The 21,232-nt window shown below is 41.4% G+C and overlaps 2 protein-coding genes across 3 annotated transcripts in view; one reads left to right on the plus strand and one right to left on the minus strand.

Annotated features, from left to right (window-relative positions):
* Positions 1–333: 333 nt before the first annotated feature.
* Positions 334–4,559, minus strand: LOC144699791 (actin, cytoplasmic type 5). 2 transcript variants are annotated; one of them, XM_078571026.1, is made up of 6 exons: positions 4,456–4,559; positions 2,997–3,127; positions 2,571–2,810; positions 1,821–2,259; positions 1,372–1,553; positions 334–987 (listed from the first exon to the last, which is right to left on the minus strand). In XM_078571026.1, exons 2-6 carry the CDS (start codon positions 3,120–3,122, stop codon positions 844–846), a joined length of 1,131 nt encoding a protein of 376 aa, XP_078427152.1. In that variant the 5' UTR covers positions 3,123–3,127; positions 4,456–4,559; the 3' UTR covers positions 334–843. The 2 variants fall into 2 exon arrangements, with proteins under 2 accessions (XP_078427152.1, XP_078427153.1); XM_078571027.1 differs by lacking the exons at positions 2,997–3,127; positions 4,456–4,559 and adding an exon at positions 2,422–2,463 and having other exon boundaries at positions 2,571–2,648.
* Positions 4,560–4,720: 161 nt separating this feature from the next.
* Positions 4,721–21,232, plus strand: part of fscn2b (fascin actin-bundling protein 2b, retinal) — a 70,882-nt gene continuing 54,370 nt past the window's right edge. The window contains exons 1-4 of the mRNA XM_078571022.1: positions 4,721–4,945; positions 10,638–10,879; positions 13,227–14,111; positions 20,215–20,666. The gene's annotated coding sequence lies outside the window, so the exon portion shown is untranslated. The remainder of the gene's footprint in view (positions 4,946–10,637; positions 10,880–13,226; positions 14,112–20,214; positions 20,667–21,232) is intronic.

Below are 21,232 nucleotides of genomic sequence, written 5' to 3' on the forward strand. Positions count from 1 at the left end.
CCACCCCTTCTTTAAAAGGGCAGTCTTAAAACCCAGTTTTACCAAAGTGTTAGTCATCCCATTTAATTGGCTCAAATGTTGATTCTGATTACATTTATGAAGCACCTTGAGTGTTTTGACTAACAAGCAATAGGTTACCAATCTTATAACTTTAGAAAATTAATTTTGCATTAGCCACTATTCTTTGTCCACTTCCAGCCATTACTTGTAAAATACCCCATGTAGGAATTACCTATCTACAATTGTAAAACTGAATAGCCTACTCCGTTATGTTAACTAGCAGTTGTTTGGTTGAAGAATGTATACAGGCAACAAGAAAGACAAGACACTAAGTAGGTTTCTATAGTACTTTACTTCGTTTTCCCTCAAATGAAATGTCAGTTGGGCATTACAATTGTCAACATCCAGATGACTTACAAATTTTGGTTTTCAACTATGTGGAAATGAACATTAAGGCAACGTACAAAAAGAAATTTTACATAAATTAACTCAGATGCATAAATTTACAGGTGTAAATGCAACTTTTTTTTGCAACTCAAGTTTCAGCCTCATGAACTGCTGAGAAACAATAGAACAGCAGGGTCGTAAGGCCTGAAATGCAATATGTTTCAAACCCTGCAAGAATGGCAGCAAGACAAAGTGATTATTCGACAATCCAACAGTGCTCCTTTCAAAACACTTCACACTAGCTTTCTGAAGGGGTGGTAATTTCTTTACAAGTAGGCTCTTTCTTCCAGTTTCTGAGGCTAGCATGAGGTGTAATTGCCTGGGCAAAAAAAAAAAAAAATTATTCTTCCTTTTCAGAGTTATGCAGCAAACGCTATGCATCTGCTTGCAGTCCATTTAGAAGCATTTGCGGTGCACAATGGATGGGCCGGACTCATCGTATTCCTGCTTGCTGATCCACATCTGCTGGAAGGTGGACAGGGAAGCCAAGATGGAACCTCCAATCCAGACAGAGTATTTACGTTCGGGTGGAGCAATGATCTAATAAAAAAGGAAACAATTGAAGATCAAGTAAGTGAAAACTCCCAAGTATTAGGTGCACAGATCCCTACCCCAACCATATAAAATTGCATGAATTAAATGGGAGAAGTAAGCTTTTAATTTGCTCTCCATGTCTCCGGAATGGTTTGCACATCCTAAATTTGCATGGAATTGCAATCAGAGGTATACTGTTCATCGCTTCCTCTCCCATCCAAAGCAAAAGATAAAATTGGTTGAACACAGCAGGCAGAAAAACCTTCAGACATTTGCACTGGTGTAGTATATTTAATGATGATGAATGACCCTTAAAAACAAGCCATTGTTTGGGACTGCAGTTCTAAGTTAGTAACACTAACTGCTAAGAGGAACATGTAGAAAACCCACCTTGATTTTCATGGTGCTGGGTGCAAGGGCTGTGATTTCTTTCTGCATTCTGTCAGCAATGCCAGGGTACATGGTGGTACCACCAGACAATACTGTGTTAGCATACAGGTCTTTACGGATATCAACGTCACACTTCATGATGGAGTTGAAAGTAGTTTCATGGATGCCACAAGATTCCATACCTGGAAGGCAAGAAAAATAAATTCTAGTTGAAATCATGTAAGAGTTGGGATCTGACTCAGGGATTCTGCTTATACAATGTTATATCAAAATTCAATTAAACTCATGTCAGCTTGCTAATTTATTACAACATGTCAGGAGTGTAACAAGTCCCCATAGATGGCACCTCACTAGGGTTAAATGGTAGTCCAGAGGCCTGGGTTCTGATAGCTAAGTGGTTACATTACCCAATTTTTTCAGAACATTAAGTTTGGCCTTTTAATACCTACCCAAGAAGGATGGCTGGAACAGGGCCTCAGGACATCTGAATCTCTCGTTGCCAATGGTGATGACCTGACCATCAGGCAGCTCGTAGCTCTTCTCCAGGGAAGAGGAGGAAGCAGCAGTGGCCATTTCTTGTTCGAAGTCCAGGGCTACATAGCACAGTTTTTCTTTGATGTCACGGACAATTTCCCTTTCTGCTGTGGTGGTGAAAGAGTACCCTCGCTCTGTCAGAATCTTCATGAGGTAGTCTGTCAGGTCACGACCAGCCAGATCCAGACGCAGAATAGCATGGGGAAGTGCATACCCCTCATAAATGGGCACAGTGTGGGTGACACCATCACCAGAGTCCATAACAATACCTGTGGTACGACCAGAGGCATACAGGGACAGCACAGCCTGAATGGCAACATACATGGCTGGGGTGTTGAAGGTCTCAAACATGATCTAAAAAAAAGAGAAAAAGTGAATTTCATTGATATAAAAAGTAATCAACTCTTGCACACTCTGAATTTGTTAGCATGCCAACATGCAGAATAAGAATGGAAAAAATGCAACTTAGAAGGTGGCAGACAGAAACCAAACACAAAGATGAAGCAGAAAAGAAACCTGGAGACTTCAGGGGAGAAATTCCAGAAGCAGAGGAGCATCCTGGAAATATTGAAACAATTATTAGGTTCAGGAGAATTTAAAAAGAAAGAAAAAATACATGGAAAGGTTTATGAAATATATACACAAGGGTTTATTATTTAAATTACCTGTGTCATCTTTTCTCTGTTGGCTTTGGGGTTCAGGGGAGCTTCTGTGAGCAGGACAGGGTGTTCTTCTGGAGCAACACGGAGTTCATTGTAGAATGTGTGATGCCAAATCTTCTCCATGTCATCCCAGTTGGTGACAATACCATGTTCAATGGGGTATTTCAAGGTAAGGATACCTCTCTTGCTCTGAGCCTCATCACCTACATAGCTGTCTTTCTGCCCCATGCCAACCATGACACCCTAGAAGCAGGAACAACCAGTTATCAGCAAGAGAATATCAAATCTAGGAGCTGCATAGCCAGACTATTTAATTGCTGAAGGCAATTCAGCCTAAATAGTAGGACATGCAAGTTAAAAGCAGAATCTAGTTTGCACATTTCTATATCAGTGCATTTAATGCATCGAATGTGCCTTTGTAAAGCCTACCTGATGTCTTGGGCGTCCAACAATGGAGGGGAACACAGCACGGGGAGCATCATCACCAGCAAACCCAGCCTTGCACATACCAGAGCCATTGTCTATGACAAGTGCTGCAATCTCATCATCTGCCATTTTGACTATAATAAAAAGAGAAAAATAATTGTGTTTAGTCTCACTGAGATGGAATATGTACAGCAGGCAAACTGGATTCTACAGACCTCTTCCCACAAGTTCAACTCACTAAGAGGTCTTGAGGGGAAAAAAAGTGTGCAAAAAAGACTAAAATAGTTGCTTAAAATTTACTTTTATCCTGAGTACAGCACAATTAATTTCTGCAAAGCTCATTAGTGGACAAATTTTCCTCATCCAATTCTGTGCCATGGTCTGCTAGATAGAGAACAATGTCATACATGGCTCAGCTAATCAGACTGAACACTTCCATAAAAGGATATGGTTTGAGTCTAGTAAGGATTGACCCCACCCCCTCAAGCAGCCTCAACTTTACTAAGTGTCAGTTAACACATCCCAATTCCAAACCCCTCCCATTCACTGAAGAGATCCCAGTACCTGTTCTTTGTTCCACTGCAGCACTTTCAGACTAGATTCAAATAATTGCTGTGCATGGGCAAGTGTCCTTTTCTTCTTGCTTATATGCCACACCTTCCCACTCTCATTGCCACTTTCCATTTTCAAGAATAAAGCCCAAGTACCAGCCCCACCCAAGCCACCACACCACTGGTTAAAACATGAAGAATTTCACCCCAGCTAAAAAAAAAATCAAATTATCCATCTTTTTGGAGAGGCTTTTTCAACATTTGCAATCAATAGGCTCAGTACATGAGCACACACAAAGGGAACAACCTAACATGCACATATTTGGCAGCTAATAGATTTTAATTCAGGAGCAGAATTCTAAAGAGAGATGCTCACAAGTTACCACAAAGGGAATCTGGCTGCAGGATCCATAGCCCAAGAACATTACCATTTCAATATTAAAAATTCAGCCTCCAGTTATAAATTTTAAGCACTATTCTCCCATGACAATAGCTCCTTCCACTGATCTTCACCATTTTAGCCTAGTTTCTCACACAGCCACCATTTTAAATTCTCTCCCCCTTCCCAAATTCCCATTTTAAAAAGATCCTCTTACAACACCAGCTACCTTTCTTTTTAAAAAAAAGTCACAACATGCAAAATTTGGAAAAAAAATTTATTCATTCATCATTAAATTAATTTCCCAGGCTACTTGCAACAACTTAAACTTACATATTTTAAATTAAACATCAAATCACACTAGATACAATTAGATAGGTGTAGAATTCAAAATTTTAAAATATCTAAAGAAAAAAGCCAAATTATTCAAATAAGACTCAAATATTTAAGAGAAAACCCTCCCACTCTGCATAAATAACTTATTTAGCGTTTCAGTTTCCCCTTCTTAATAGCTTACAGCATTCCTTTTTACCTGTTAGGTTGTTCTCAGGTCGACCACTGCTAAACACGTCCTCTCCCTGGAGCTGCCGGAGTGACTGTGACCGTCCTCACCCTCGCCCCACTCTCTAATGGAACGAGACCCCGCCCCCGCCCCCACGGCCGCGCGCACATTGCACAGACATACCCATATTTGGGTATCTTTCACCAGCTCGTGCTGCCATTGGCCGAGACGCCGATGCACGCGCCCTGCCAGCAGAGTGCCGTCGCGCCCCGCCGGCTTCATCACTCAGCCGCTCGCCGCCCCTCATTGGTCAGTCGGCGGCGCTGGCGCGTGCGTCACACGACGTTCAGGCCCTGCAGTGCGAATACCCAGAGAACGGGTGGTAGGATTTTTAACGGTCGAAACCAGCGAGCTGCCGGCCCCGCCCCGGCACCTGAATATGCCACACAGTCCGCCAAACGCCAACGCTGAACGTGCTTTCATAAACACGGTCCGGGGCTCCGCAATTGGACTCGGCCCGGTAATCTGATTATGAAATAATTGTAATACGTTTGTTAACGTTATGTTATGTGGTATGCAGCCTCTGGGGATCCTGGCATTTTTTTTGTGGCTCCTAAAGTGAGAATGTTTCATAGCATTGCTTTTTCAAAAGATATAAATCCTAGAAAAATGAAATATTGGAAAATCTTTAAGAGCAGGAATCAGACGATGCCAATTATTGTGCCCTGGTTCAATTAGTAAGATGGTTCTGACTCCCTGTATTGGCCGGGTAGATAACAGCAGAAGAAGGGAGAGCGGTCACAATCTGCTTTTATCCCTTTGGCATATTGTGGCAAGTGAGGAGCAGTAATTTACCATCGCAGGGACAATGCACACACATATACTTGCCTGAAAAATGAGTGAAAATATCCATAGTGTGGTGAGGCTGAGCAGCAGCTTTTGTGACCATATTTGGACTTTTCCAGACTATCAGATGGGAGTGTCAACAAAATGAATTTCAGCCCAATACACACACCTAACCTTTAAAACAGCCAGGGCATGCCATTGAAACTTATCTAAGATGTATATCATATAATTTAATAGCCTCGGATGAACATTGATAATGTTGAGTGTAGATGTTAAATGCAGCACACAGTAAAAGCAGAAAACAAAATGTGTTTTGAAAAACATCCAATAATTACAATCAAATTGAAAACTGACCTCTGTCTCCTGTGTACACACAGTATTATCTCACCTAATTGTAACTCTGAGCTACATTGAAGGCTGAGTCTTTTTTAAAATAACACATCAAACTTGAATGCGGAAAACTGGGACAAAGCACAATGGCACATTGTGTTCATGTTCAGATGTGCTTTGGTCACAGCACGGTAGGATATAGGTTACACATGTCACCCATTGCTTAGAGCTTCAGGACAACCCCACAAAGATGTAGGGAAGTCCAAACATGGAATACCATGACTAATTAATAAAGGCATGGAGACAAATCACTTATATGCCCTTGTAGACAGGGATTGGTGTGATGCAATAAAATCAAAAGAAAGAAAAGGAAGTCCATATATAAGAGAATTTTTGCCTCGTAAAATAAATCTTTGCTGGAGTTTTGGGTAATATACTGCATGGCGTTTTCAAGTGAATCCTGGACGAGACCAGTCTCCAGGCACACTTGGGTTATAGGAACCAGCAATGAGTATTCAGCAGTATAATCTACACCCTGGACCCTGATCCCAAGGCTCAACTAATACTGTATTTTTTAAAATATGCATACAACTAGATCCCACTCTCTAAACTCCCATTTTCTTTAATAAGACTGCTAGCATTACACCCCAGCCATCAGCCATGCACACATGCATTACACTGCTATTACACTGCCTGCATTTCACCAATCCAGGTCTCACTCTGTAACAATGTACTGTCCTGTGGGATTCATATCTTCCTAAATGTGTTTACAGCAACTGAATTTGTTTAGTCGTGCTGGTCTAAAATAGATTTGCATGAGGACAAATGTGAACACAATGAAAACAATATGAAAAACTGATGTTTAATGGGTGTCCACAAGAATTTTGTATTCCAGACATAAGACCCCAGAATATTTTTCACAATTTATTTTCATTTTGACATTCACATTTGCTCACATGCTTTTGATGCATGCAGACTTTCTTAGCTCCTCTTGTGCACCATTACCTATTTGGTGCCTCTTTTTGCTTACATCTGCCCTCCTTCCTGTTATCTGTTACTTTACGCTCTTGGTTCTTTATGTCTTTCTCAATTTCTGCTATAATTTTCCCCCTTTCCTGCCTCAATACCTTGCTCACAGTCATTACCCTCACATCCTATCACTTTGACTTACTATTTCATCACCAATATACACAATTAAAGAGACTAGAACCAAACAAACTACCCATTGGTACAATATAAATATTAACTTTCCCCATAGCCAAGTGGATAATGATAGTATTACAATCAGCAGTAAACCATAGAAGGCCCATGCTTAATTCCAGGTTTGAGCTGAATTCACTAATTTTGTATGGTTATGATTGCTGCCTAGGATTGAGCTTTACTCTTATGTTATCCATAACCAAATAGCTTGTCAACATTCTTACGTTCAGTATAACTGAGTTGCCAGCCAGTTACCAGAACCTGTGCAATTATAATCCAGAAGAGACTGTCTTTCAGAAGATGAGGAGGGGCAGAGGGCAGAAAAAATGTAAAAATATCTAAATATAATTTTAAAAGAAATTGCTCATTCTATAGAAGGCCGGCTAGCACTGTTTTTACACCCCATTCTTTAGTCTTTTTTCAGGTTATGTGGAGGTGAGATCCAGAGTGCTTACCATGCCCATAGTGTTCACACCACTGCTCCAACGAACTGTTAATCCAGCTAATTAAGAGGCTGTGCCATTTGGTTGTGTTGAGATAAGTGTCACCACAGCAGCATCCCTTTTGTTTCAGAGATGAAAGATCAAAAGCTCGCCCTGTGTCATTCTAGTCCATTTGTTCACATACGTGACTTCTTGTTACAAATTTCCGTCAGCTGTACTACCGCATTCAGCCTGGCCAGAATAAATCGAAGGGTCAACAGTGAAACCCAGACTGATAAAATAAGATATTACTTATCTGTGATTCATAGTGTGGGATTTTATTTTAACATTTATTGTTTTATTGTACATGATTTTCAACTTTTCGTAACTATAAGGAATAAGACTGCAGTACCATCCTGATTTCCCTTGTTTCTTCGCCATATTCTGAACACCTCAGAATCTTCACCTCCCCCCTCGCTGAGCCACTGCCTTGTCACTGAATTCATCATCCGGCTATCAGCCCTCAAACTCTGAATTGAAAGAATTCTTTTCTTTGGTGATTTCAACCTCCATCTACTCAGTAACTTCCAGCACAACTGCCTTCCTCAGCACCACTGTCCAAACTGACTTTGCCAGCCACCTATTCATGGACAACCCTGTTTGACCATGTAATTCCATGATCTCTAATGTCTCAATCCCAAACAAGGTCTCTGCAATTACCTCCACTACTTCTTTCCTTTATACATGCCCCAGATCTAAGCACTATCTCTTACTGCGTCAGATAAAACTATTCCCTAACTTCCTCGATCATGCCCTCTCACATGTCAGTCTCTGCCAATTCTGCCTACTCTCGATCAACACCCTTAGCTGCACTCTCCATCCTTATCTTGTGTACAAAACCATTGGGACCTGATGTTCTGACTCCATCTTCGCTGGACCCTCCTGTTTTCCCTGCTCTGTCAATCAAAGCCCCCACCTCTTCCTATTTGTTTTTCCTCCACCTGCCTCCCCCAGTAAATTTATCTCATAAAACCCACCATGTTCTCCCTCAACCCTCTCCTCTCACAGATCCTGATTAACCAGTTTTCCTTCTCAGTCTATGCTTATCAAATTCATCAATCTGTCTCTATCCTCTGACATGGCCCCCACTTTCAACCACTTCATTCTGTCCAAATTCTAAGCCATCTCCAACCTTCATTTCTACCTGAGGTCCTGGAACAAAGTAATTGCCTTGCATTTACACTCCCACGTCTCCCTGTTTATAGCCCTCTAGTCAGCTTTCAATCGCTACTCACAGCAAAGAGCTGGCACTGGTTAAAGCTACCACGGCAAGCTGTGGAACTATGATGACAACCCACTGTCCTTTATCATCCCCTGCAAACACTCCACTGCCTTTGAAACATTAAGACTTGGATGAGCCAAAATTTCCTTCTGATAAATGTAGGCAAAATCAAAGACATCCTCTTCAACTCTTATAACACCGACATACTTTCAAGCTCAACTCTATTAACCAACCCTGACTTCCATATTGGGCCAAGCTCAGGACTGTGACTTATTATGTCCTGCTTTGTTCTTAAACTCTCCTTTCTTCTGCACTTCCAATCTATCACCATGACTTCCTCTGCCCCCTCTTGCCCCATTGCCGTGAAAACCCTAATCCTCACCTTTTGCACTTCAAAGCTGAAGTTTTTTGATTCTTTCCTTGCCAGGCTTCCTGCTTCAATGCCCCCATAAACCACATTTCCTGGACTGATGACATCAGCGGGAATAGATTCTCCATGTATGTAATACAAGCTCACATTACAGAGTTCTCTCTCTGAACTCAGAAATGAATTTCTGAAATGGAGCCCTTTGCGGAGTTAAACTTGTTGGAGATCAGAAAATCTTCCCACAAAGGTAAGTATTGGCTTATTTGCAAATATGGGATTGCCATTGGAATTTTGTAAGCAGGTCTTGAAATAACAGACATTGCTTAATATTGTAGTTCCAGCAGCATTCAGTTAGACACAATGGGCCTGAAAATTCACTGGGCATGAACATATCCCAGCACAAGTGCCACCCAGAACCCCTTGCTGAGCATGGCAGACTTTCCAGGATTAAGGGTGTGGTTTCCTATTTTGTATGAATATCGAAGAAGGCGACTGTACCATTGTGGATGCATCAGTGGTGACCACCCAATTTAAACGTTTCCTTTTAAAAAATCGTCCTTCTGGGGGCTGCAGGCCTTAATCTCAGTCTATTCCTACTCCAGTCCTCGTCCCACATCTGTTCCTGTTGGTAAAGTTTGCCTGGCCTACCAGACTCAACCTCTGCTGACCATACAGCTTGGGATGTGGGAACTCAGACATTCAGAGACAACTGCGTTCTCCCCGACTCTTTTCTCTCTCCCCCGCCACTCCCAATCCTGATGACTGTTTTTGTAAAACAAATGCACTGCCCTCAGCAGGCTGTTGAGGAAATTTTGATACAAGGCTGTAATCCAGGGTATCAGGTTCCGGGTGAAGTTACAGTGAAAGTGTGCTGGAACAGCCACAGATTCTCAGGGCCAGAATCTTGCAGGGGCTTAAATAGAATATCAGCCGCGCGTCAGCAGACAAACATAAAGGATAAATCATTACTTCTTTCAACGTACAGAAGCAATCTGTTCTTCACACTTAGGTGGCTGTTGGCAGTTAAAAACTAGAGGATAGCATGTGAACTGTACTTTAAGCTGCCTCAAGTAAATCCATACATTTGCAACATCTTCCAGCTCTCACTGACTGGGTTAAGCAAATGTAGGTTGCAATTTAAGGAAAATACCAGAGGCCTGCTGGAGCCCATGAGCTCTTGCCAGAGTCAGCTACTTGAGGGCGTGAAGAAAGAAAATAAAAATCATTCTACATTCCTTTTTCAGGAGTGTCTTTAAACTGAGAAAGACAGAACATGCCCATATTTGTGCCTAAAGTGCCATAAAACGTGTACTAGGGTGGCACACAAGATGACTTCCTTTGCCCAATCTCCAACCTTCAGTACTTCCTAACATTTGTGGACACCACCAATCACTCCATTTTGATTGATTTTATTTCTCACTTGATCAGTACTTGATTTCCAGGATTCAGGACCAATCTTGATATCCAGCTCCCTTAACCTTTTCTGTGTAATTTAAATTCCTGATAGCTATAATAATCTCCATTGCTTGCCTCTGCACTTACAGAATCTCAGCATGGTTACAGCACAGGAGGCCATTCGGCCCATCATTTCTGTGCTAGGTCTCTGAAGGAGCAATTCATCTAGCGCCACACCCCTGCCTTCTCCCCGATTTCTACCTTATATTTCTACAAGATTTCTTTGAATTTCAATTATGGTGTAAAATATCCGGTTGAGATACCGAACCTACCATTGCTGAATCTAAAGGCATTATTTTTTTTTATATAGGAATGTACCTCAGGTTTGATGATTATAAAAATGGCATGAAAGCAGAACTTATTAATGAAGGGAAAAAAACTTGCCAGGAGGTCTGGTTGAAGTTCATATTTAAACAGTGGAAAATTATTTACCATCCTTCTGCTTGTGAAAAAAAACCTCTTCTTCCATTCAGCTGTGATGTACTATCAGAGTTATAAACCTCACAAGGGATGCGCAAAACCTCAAATTAAACTGTTGGAAATCCTCAGCAGGTCAGACAGCATCTGTGAAGAGAGAAAGAGTGTGAGTGTTTCAGGTCAAAGACCTTTCATCAGATCTGACCGGTTGTGCGCTTCCAGCTTTTTCTGTTTTCATTTCACACTTTATCTGTGATTCAGGACAGCAACAAAAAAAAATCACCAATCTTGGAAAGCAGGGGAACACCATTACACTTTGGTGGGGTCCACCAAGGAGAGTTGCTGGCAAGATCAGTCGGGTCTAACGTCAATTTGCGTCAGAAGGCCACCATATTGCATAGATTAATTTTTTTTTACCTCTCCTGATTTTTTTGCTGGTGTTTGCCTACATGGATACCAGCAGCTCCCCAGTACCTTGTCAGAGTGGCTATTCTTTTTGGCATTGAGTTACAGTGGGGGATTTGATCATGAGATGAACATTGTCCTGTCCTCATTCATAAGCACTTCCTACATAGGTCAGTAGTTAGCAATTAGTAACTGGCACGCGGACTAATTTTCCTTCCTGTCTAGTCCAAGAGCATTAAAGGCAACCGTCATGCATCCACAATTTAAAATCTGTGCTGTCTAGTACTTTACCTATACCTTGTGTAGGGCAACATTAATAAATTCTTAAAACACAACTCAATCATTGACTGAGTGAATAAATCAACCACTTAATCTGGTGCTCAGTCACTCAACCTTGCCTCCTTCCCTTTCCTTTTAGCTCATCCCAGCAGGAACACTAATGACTCCATCACCCCCTACTCCTCAACCCCCACCTATGGCACCTCCCCATGCCCACGCAGAAGATGCAACACCTGCCCCTTCACTTCCTCTCTCCTCACCGTCCAAGGGCCCAAACACTCCTTTCAAGTGAAGCAGCATTTCACTTGCATTTCCCCTAACTTAGTCTACTGCATTCGTTGCTCCCAATGCGGTCTCCTCTACATTGGAGAGACCAAACGCAAACTGGGCGACCGCTTTGCAGAACACCTGCGGTCTGTCCACAAGAAAGACCCAAACCTCCCTGTCGCTTGCCATTTTAACACTCCACCCTGCTCTCTTGCCCACATGTCTGTCCTTGGCTTGCTACATTGTTCCAGTGAAGCCCAACGCAAACTGGAGGAACAGCACCTCATCTTCCGACTAGACACTTTACAGCCTTCCGGGCTGAATATTGAATTCAACAACTTTAGATCTTAAACTCCCTCCCCCCATCCCCACCCCGTTTCTTCCCCCTCCCTTTTGTTTTTTTCAATAATTTATATAGATTTTTCTTTTCCCACCTATTTCCATTATTTTAAAATCTACAACTAATACCTTGTCAGTCTTTCCACCCCACCCCCACTAGAGCTGTACCTTGAGTGTCCTGCCCCATTCTTAATTAGCACATTTTCTTAGATAATATCACCACCTTCAACACCTCTTTGATCCTTTTGTCTGTGACATCTTTTGATTAACTGCTCCTATCACTGCTTGCTTGTCCTTACAACCACCCCACCCTCAACTTCTCTACACCACCCCCCCCGCCCCCCACCTTAAACCAGCTTATATTTCACCCCTCTCCTAATTATACTCAGTTCTGTTGAAGGGTCATGAGGACTCAAAACGTCGACTCTTTTCTTCTCCGCCGATGCTGCCAGACCTGCTGAGTTTTTCCAGGTAATTCTGTTTTTGTTTTTGACACTAATGATAGAGGTGGTGGGCTTCAGTTTTTCTGAATTATGGAGGGGAAAAACAGCATCCTGCTCCTGAATGATATTGCTGGCACTAAATGGGTTTCCAATGGATTTGTCATATATACTACTAATTCTGGAGATGCTGAAAAACAGGAAAGTGAGAAAGAATGGAGTAATGGTTTCTGTCTGTTAAGAACTATATGTAGAGCCTTGACACGTTGTCAAAATGTGTCTCAGTACTCTGCACCATGAAATACAGAGACTGTTATGTAGTCCTACGATAGTTTTACACAATTCCATGGATCTGTCAAGATGCCCTGGAGGAATCAAGAATTCTTCAGGTTAATTTTACAATGTTGCATGGGTCCTTGTCAAACGTTAGATGTTACCTCACCTATGAATTTATAAACATCACCCTTCCACATGTATAATATATCTTTTTTCAAGTCAACAACAGACTGGAGCAGAAAGTAGAATCCCTGTGATGCAGTGGAAGATTGTAAACATGTGGAACAAAAACTAAGAAGTCCCATGAGAGGGAAAACCTAACCTAAATACCCAAACTGGAAACCCCTCTTTATTATTTCTAATTACTAAAATGTGGGCTTTCCCTGGTGGTTTCGCCAAGGAGGAAGAGGTCACACTGCACACAATCTTCCCATACTTTGTTTGCTCACTTCTGTTTCTTTTTATTAAAATTACAGTTTTGTGACTGAAGCACAAAGGATTAGACAAGTAGCAATTTGGCGTGAAACCTGATGGCCTGGCATTTTCTCTGGGTGGAGATTGTGCCCACATGCTGATAATGGATTAGTGCTGCGTTGGTGGAATAGATACAAAGACATTCTGAAAGTCAACCTCAGAGCCTGTAAGTTGGACCTGACTACATCAACCCTGGACAGATCCAAATGGAAAAGAGTTTGTCATTAAGCAATCTCAATATTTGAGGAGAACAGAGTTAGGTCCCTACAAGACAAGCGAGTGTGCTGCAAAACCAGTGCCTTCACCCACCACTTCAAAAGTGACTTCATATATAATAATTGCAATCAGATCAGCAAATCAAGATTTTGCTAAAAATCACACATGAGACAACACCAACCTAGAAAGTGAACAATTGATCTCCATGCATCGAAGCGATGAGAAAATCCATCAGGTGGACTAGGATAATCAGAGGCTGCCTGAAGGAATTAGAATCCAAATATTTGCCTCTTAGTCAAATAACTGCAGTTTTGTTAACTCCTAATAAAATATGAATTACATTTTTACAAAATTGCATTCTATTGTCATTTAAAATTGTTTAAAATATATTCAATCTTTCTGTGTTTTTTCAAGGAACATTGGCCTAGAAATTGGATGCTAATATTGACAACGATAATTTCTAGGCGCATATTCTTCATGTGCTGCAGTTTTGGTATTTGTACTATGAGATAAATGGTTACAGGGCAAAATTTTGAGTCACAGTATTTAAATCGAGGTGACATGAGATGAAGGGAAAGATTGAGACAACCACCAACCAAAGTGTGCCACTAAATTGTCCTGGAAATGAAAACCTGTTTGGATAGGATGGAGCTGTTTCTTGAGATGAGCAGGTAAGTTTGAAGACAGGATACTGCAGTTCCAATAAGCAACCACTAGACAGCACTGAGAAATTAGCTCTCTATCAGGATAATCTTTGAACACATTACCTTATCTTGGTGCTACCACAGGGCAGCTTTAGGAGGCAATGGAATTCTTTCTTAAGATTAAGGGCTGTAAAATTAGGCTCTGTACTGCTGTAGTTTAATTCTACAGGTGCCCCTTTGGTTCCAATCTGGCCTCTGTACCATGTGTGCGCACTTCTGGCATGACCTGCCTCAGATGCCATTTTAGGGAGGTAATTCGTTAGGGGTGTGCACCTGAAGAGTGCAATTTAATTATCCTAGGAGTGGGCTTGGAGGCATGGGGGGACGTATAATTGGGCGGAAAGGTGCTAGGTGGAGCCTAGCATCACCTTCCTGACTCCAGCCAATTATGTCGGAACAGGGAGAGTCAAGGACGACCTTCCTGCCCAGGGGCCAATTGATGCCCTTAAGTGGCCAATTAAAGGGACCAGGAGCTCTTCAGTCCCAGCAGAGCCACGAAGTGCATCAGCCACTGAATCATAGAATGATTACGGCACAGAAGAAGGTATTCAGCCTGACCGGGCCTCTACAAGAGCTCAGCTAATCCCACTCTCCTGCCTTTTTCCCGTAGCACTGCAAATATTTTCTCTTCCGATAATTATCCAATTCCATTTTGAAAGCCACGATTGAATCTACCTCCACCACTCTCAGTGCATTCCAGTCACAGTGCATTCCAGATCCTAATTACTTACTGCGTAAAACAAAAGTTTTACCTCATGTCGCCTCTTGTTCTTTTATTAGTGCCATCTAATTTTCGACCCTTCCTCGAATAGGAACAGTTATTCTGTCCAGGCCCCTCATAATTCTGAACACCTCTATCAAATTTCCTCTCAACTTTCCCTTCACTAAAGAGAAAAGTTCCAGCTTTACCAATCTATCCACATAATTGAAGCCTCTAAACCTGGAAACCATTCTCGTGAATCTTGAGGGCACAGCCCTCGCCACCAAAAACATGGCGAGCAGCTCCGGAGTTGGAGGAAGATGAGGATCAAGAGGGAGGGAGAAGGCAACCAACACAACCCCTTCCCAGCCTGGTTATCCGTGATAACATCTAGTTTAGCACTGGGCTGCATGTTACTACTATTTCAATGAGCAGGCAGCATGAGCCATGTTTAGAATCTGTGAAACAAAGCAGTAGTCTAGTTTAAATATTCAGCTTAACGAAGACACAAATCAAAAGCAAAATACTGCAGATGCCGAACGTCTGAAATTAAAACAGAGAATGCCTAAATATTCAGCAAATCAGGCAGCATTTCTAACTTTTGCCAGTTGACTTAAAATGTTAGCTCATTCTCCAAAGAGACAAAAGTCTTGTTTTAACAGATCTTAAAAAATGATATGTTAATGGTCAGCTCTCTGTGTCCAACAGCAGAGTAACTGGTTATTTATCTCATTGTTGTCAGTTGGACTCTGCTGTGTGCAAAATGGCTTTCATATTCGAACAACAGTGCCTACACTTCAAATTAATTCATTGTATGTACTTGCTTTGCAATGTTTATGATAAGGTGCAGCATTGAAGCAAGTTCTTTTTATTTAGTACAACATTCTATTAAAAGGATTATTTACATTGGAGTTATTCACACTGATACAAATACTGCAGTATTTCAAATATTTTCGGTATGGTTGATTGAATTTGAATAATATGTAAAATGTTGTCTTAAAGCATATATTTTATGAGGCAGCCTAGTACAGAACTACAGATCATTGGTTTCAGAACATTGTCATGTTTGAACCCATAATCCCCGTTTTACAGAGGGGGAGAGAGTCAAGGAAGGAGTGTATAGTGGGGCATAAACAACGTGTAAAATAACTCAAATATGGGATGGTTGAAATAAATGAAGAAATAAGTCAAGTTGATGAATTGTCAAAATGTATTTGTATTATGGCAATTATTGTGACATGATTAATATAAGTGATGGAGTAACATGCTATGTAAATATGATAAATACACCATCAAGCTCAATCTTTTCACATGAACGTTTAAATATCATCTTAAAATGGTAGATCAGCCAGTTGTTTGGGATGTCATTTGTGCAAATTGTTTTTTTTAAATTCATTCATGGGATGTGGGCATCGCTGGCTTGACCAGCATTTATTACCCATCCCCAATTGCCCTTGTTCAGAAGGTATTTAAGAGTCACCCACATTGCTGTGGGTCTGGAGTCACATGTAGGCCAGGCCAGGTAAGGACGGCAGATTTCCTTCCCTAATGGGCATTAGTGAACCAGATGGATTTTTAATGACAATCGGCAATGGTTTCATTGTCATCATTAGTTTTTTAATTCCAGATTTTTTTTTATTGGATTCAAATTCCATCATCTGCCATGTTGGGATTCGAACCCCAGTCCCCAGAGCATTACCCCTAGGTTTCCAGATTACCGGTCCAGTAACAATAGCACTATGCCTCCGCTTCCCCTTGCAGGGCTGTGAATCATCCTGAAAAATAGGGAAAGGCTCTATACACATTTGAAAAATGGGATTGTATTATTCGTACTATTAGGATATCTTGACACAAGACCATATAAGTTGGCAGTCTTTACTTCTTTGCAGTATGCATTTGCATTGAATGTACTTCATACATTGAAGTAAAACACTCCTCATCCATGCCTTTGTTACCTCTAAACTTGACTGACTATTCCAATGCTCCCCTGGATGACCTCTCATCTTCCACCCTCCATAAACTTGAGCTCATCTAAAATGGTTCTGCCTGTTTCCTAACTTGCACCAGGTCCTGTTCAGCCAGCTCATCTGTGCTCGCTGACCTACATTGACTCCCACTCAAACATGATTTTAAAATACGTATCCTTGTTTTCAAGTCACTCCATGACCACGCCCCTCCCTACCTCTGTAATCTCTTCCAGTTACAACCCTCCATGATCTCGACACTCCTCCAATTCTGACCTCATGCACCTCCCCAATTTATTCACTCCACCACTGGCAGCTATACCTTCGCTTGTCAAGGCCTAAGTTCTGAAATTCCATCCCTAAACCAGGCCATCTATCTACATCTGACTCCTTCTTTAAGATACTTCCTAAAGCCTGCCTCTTTAACCAAGCATTTGGTCACCAATCCTACTGTTGCCTTACGTGTCTCTGTGTCAAATCTTGCTTGATAACGTTCAAATTTAAAAGTTGCATTATGGGTCCTAAGGATGTCATTGGCTCCGCTAAGCATGCCTTAATGAGGCTCCCTACCTGAAACAGGTTGGTGGTCTGTCACTCATTTCCAGAACCAGCTGGAAGTGACAGTTGGCATATCAGGAGCAGAAATGGGACAGTGATTCAGTGTCACATTTTCTGGAGCGCTATTACCATGTTCTCACCCATTAGCAGAACTGATAATCTGCCCCAATGAATTGTTTTGCAGCAGTGGCTAGTATGTTTTACAAATGCAGACGGTTATCTGACACACAGCTTTGGTTCTGTGTGGGCCCAATCAAAACTTTACAGCTTCAATTACTGTACAGGCACACTGTCTCAAAACCAGCAACCTCCAGACCAAGTCTATGCTGGATTTCAGATCTTGCCAGTTTTTGGAGAAAAATAAATCTGCCTTAATTCAATTAACAGGAGACACATGAAATCAAGTGAATGCACATTCTTTTTGCAAACTTTAACTTTAGTAAAAAGAAACACAGCAGTAAAGAAACATAGGGCAGAATTTTGCCATCGGCGAGCAGGGGGCGGGGCCCTCTCGCCAACGTGTAAAATGACGCAGGATGACGTTGGGCGGAACCTCTGATGTCATCCCACCCCATTTAAATTTTCAGGAAGGCGGGCCCGCAGGAAAATCAGCTGCGTGCCCGCCGACCTGTCAATGGCCAATTGAGGCCATTGACAGGATCAATTATACAATTAAAGGACCTTAAGGTTGGTGGGCAAGCCAGGAGCCCCAGCGGCAAATAGATAAAACATGAAACCTCATCCACCGGCAGGATGAGGTTTCATGTAGGGTTTTAAAAAGTTATTATGTAAATTATGAACATGTCCCCCTCATGCTCTAAAAACTGACCAAAGGACAAAAAAGCAAAACGTGACACTGAGAAAAATAAAGGATTGGAATCTTGGAAGCATCATATTCGGTAATATTCAAGAGAAGTAATCTTCATTTAAAGTTCAAATAATGATTTATATAGGCCTGAATCATGTGATTTTAAATAATGCAGATGGAAATATTTTTGAGTACAGCATGCAGATTGTAGGTTAACGGTAGCAGATTGTTTAGTGCTACTATTATCAAACAATTGATTTAAATTGTAACTAACATAGGATGGTTGAATTATGAATTGGGCATTTTGCTTAATTTCATATAAAAGCTAATCAATTGAAATGAATCCCTGGAGGTAGAGTTGTAACTAATGAATGCCACAGAGGAAATGCAACGGAGGTTCACCAGACTAACTCCTGGGATGGTGAGACTGCCCTAAGAGGAGAGATTGAGGAGACTGAGCCTATACTGTCTAGAGTTTAGGAGAATGAGAGGTGGTCTATTGAAACTTGCAAAATTCTTACAGGGCGTGACATGGTAGATGTAGATAGGATGTTTTCCCTGGCTGGGGGTTATAGAACCAGGGAGCAGTCTCAGAATAAGGGGCAAGCCATTTAGTACTGAGATGAGGAGGAATTTCTTCACTCAAAGAGTAGTGAATCTTCGGAATTCTTTGCCCCAAAGGGCTATGGAAGCTCAGTCACTGAGTATGTTCAAGACAGAAATCGATAGATTTTTAAATACTAACGCACATAAGGATATGGGGATAGCGTGGTAAAGTGGCGTAAAGGTAAATGACCAGTCATGATCTAGTTGCATGGTGGAGCAGACTTGAGGGGCTGAATGGCCTACCCCTATTCCTATGTTCCTATGAATCACGATGGACTTTTTCAATGGAAGCTGGCCATCGACTTAGGTTTTTTGAGGAACCTAGGGAAGAATTAAGGATCTTAATGCAGAACACTATTAAGTCCAAAAGAGGCAGAAGTGCTGTGCTTCAGGGAAGGAATTAGTACTCCTATGACGTTTCACTCCTATAATCTAAATAGGACTGCCAGATTGCCTTTCTCAATTCCTCCCATTCTTTCGAGAGGGTGTTTGGTGCCCTTCTCCAAGATAAGCCAGTGCCTTCAGGAGAGAAGGGAAAACAATTACTTGTCCTTCTGATTGTAGATGCTTCTGTCAGAGAGTTAAAAGAGTTTCTAATTACCAGGATATCGAAAGACAAGATCGTTTATGTTGCTAAGATTTGTTTTCATGTCCAGTACGTTTTTGAATGAACTATCTCTCGAATTGATTAGGTAATAGATGCCTGACTGTAGTAGGAAAACCAAGTAAAGAAGAGCGCAGTGTGTAAGCAAAACTAATGACATGAGACTAGGTATGAAATAATCATTAGAAACCAATCTACCAAGGCTGAGCACTATAGCATTCATTCCAGCATAGTTGAAACTTAATCTGGGCTGTTAGGAAAATAGGAATGCTACTTGGAAATCAGAGCCTGATCACTGCTGCTTTAAATGGATTAAACGCATAAAATTCACAGATCCTTAAGCAGACATAATGCTCATTGGGCCATAGGAGTTCCATTAAAATTATACCATGTCTTAACTGAAGAAAGACTTGAATCAGAACTATGATGCCATTAAAAATGAGTTTTATTTTAAAACAATGGAAGTAAGACATTTACAGGTTTTTGGTATTTTTTTCCAGGTTTTATTCAGTCAAGGACAGGAAATACCCCATTTAGAAGTTTCTGTCAGCTGATTGGTGACGAGTTAGGGAGGGTCCATGGTGATTTACTCTCAATTTTCCTACTCCCTCTCTCTAAGTGAAAAAACTTAGGGATCTCTTTTTAGTGAAGCAAGAAATGAAATTCCACCTATTGAATAATTTCAGCAGAAAGAAAGTTGTGTATTAATGCCAATTTATTTAGTAAAATTATTGACGAGAATAATTTCATCCACACAGTGATACAACTAAGATCATGAACTAATTGAATTGAATTTATGTATATGAACCCAAATTCCCCGTTCTCTGCAGATTCTGTCACCGTTTTCAATATTTTACAAGATCAACTATTACACTGGCAACTCTCCTTTGGCTAACAGTTTTTAAGCCAGTGGTTCCCAAATTGTGGGCTGCGACCCCAATTGGAGGTCACAAAAACAGCGAATGGCATCACAAGCACCCTTCCTCTGAGACCCTGCCCCACATTGACATCAAGACCCTGGCAGTGTCTGGCCCTGCCCTTGCCCTCTTCATCTCTCAGTCTCTCTCTCCAGGCCATGGGCACCTGCCTGAGTCTTCAAGCCCGACCCTGAACTTGATGGCGATGCTTCCACTGCTGAACTGCAGCCTGTTAAGCCCAACGCCTTCACCCTGGTGCTGTGGAACGATTCAACATCAGCCACCTCAAGACCCTCAACCTGTGCTTCTGCTGCTTCCTGGAGAAGGTCCATGAGCTGGAGTGCCTCAGATGAAGTAATGGACTGGTGAGTGCATAAAATAAGAATGTTTTTACAAAGTATTTTAAAAACACCAATTTTCATATTTATATGATGATCTATAATATATAAACCTTAATAATTATATACTGTGCTGCTTTATTGCTGTTTTGTTTTTATTGGCGCATGGGGTCATGTTAATTTTCAAGTGTTAAAATGGGCTCATATTGGAAGAAGATTTGGTAAGCACTGCTCTAATCAACTTTAGTATTACTAAAAAAAAAGACATTTTGTCGAAGATTTTTGACCTGCGCTCATCAGGGCAATCGCAAGAATACCATGGAAGAATGAGTGTAAGACGAATAGCTTCAACAAAATGTCTTTTTTTCAGCAATACCCAAGTTTTGTACTACCAAATGACTAACCAACTTTGTTGAAAAGTATGCATCTTCATCCATCATGTAGAGTACTGACACAATATGCATGCAGATTCAGCAGTGAATCTGAGACGTTTGAGAATGTTATTTCAACGTTCCTTGTAGTTGAGTGCAGAACCTGACAGAACTCTAGGTCAGAGGATAAACTGGAATCAATCGGAAACCCTCCCTTTCTGA

This window comes from Cetorhinus maximus, chromosome 24 (assembly GCF_964194155.1).
Source record: "Cetorhinus maximus chromosome 24, sCetMax3.hap1.1, whole genome shotgun sequence".
NCBI classification, from domain to species: domain Eukaryota; kingdom Metazoa; phylum Chordata; class Chondrichthyes; order Lamniformes; family Cetorhinidae; genus Cetorhinus; species Cetorhinus maximus.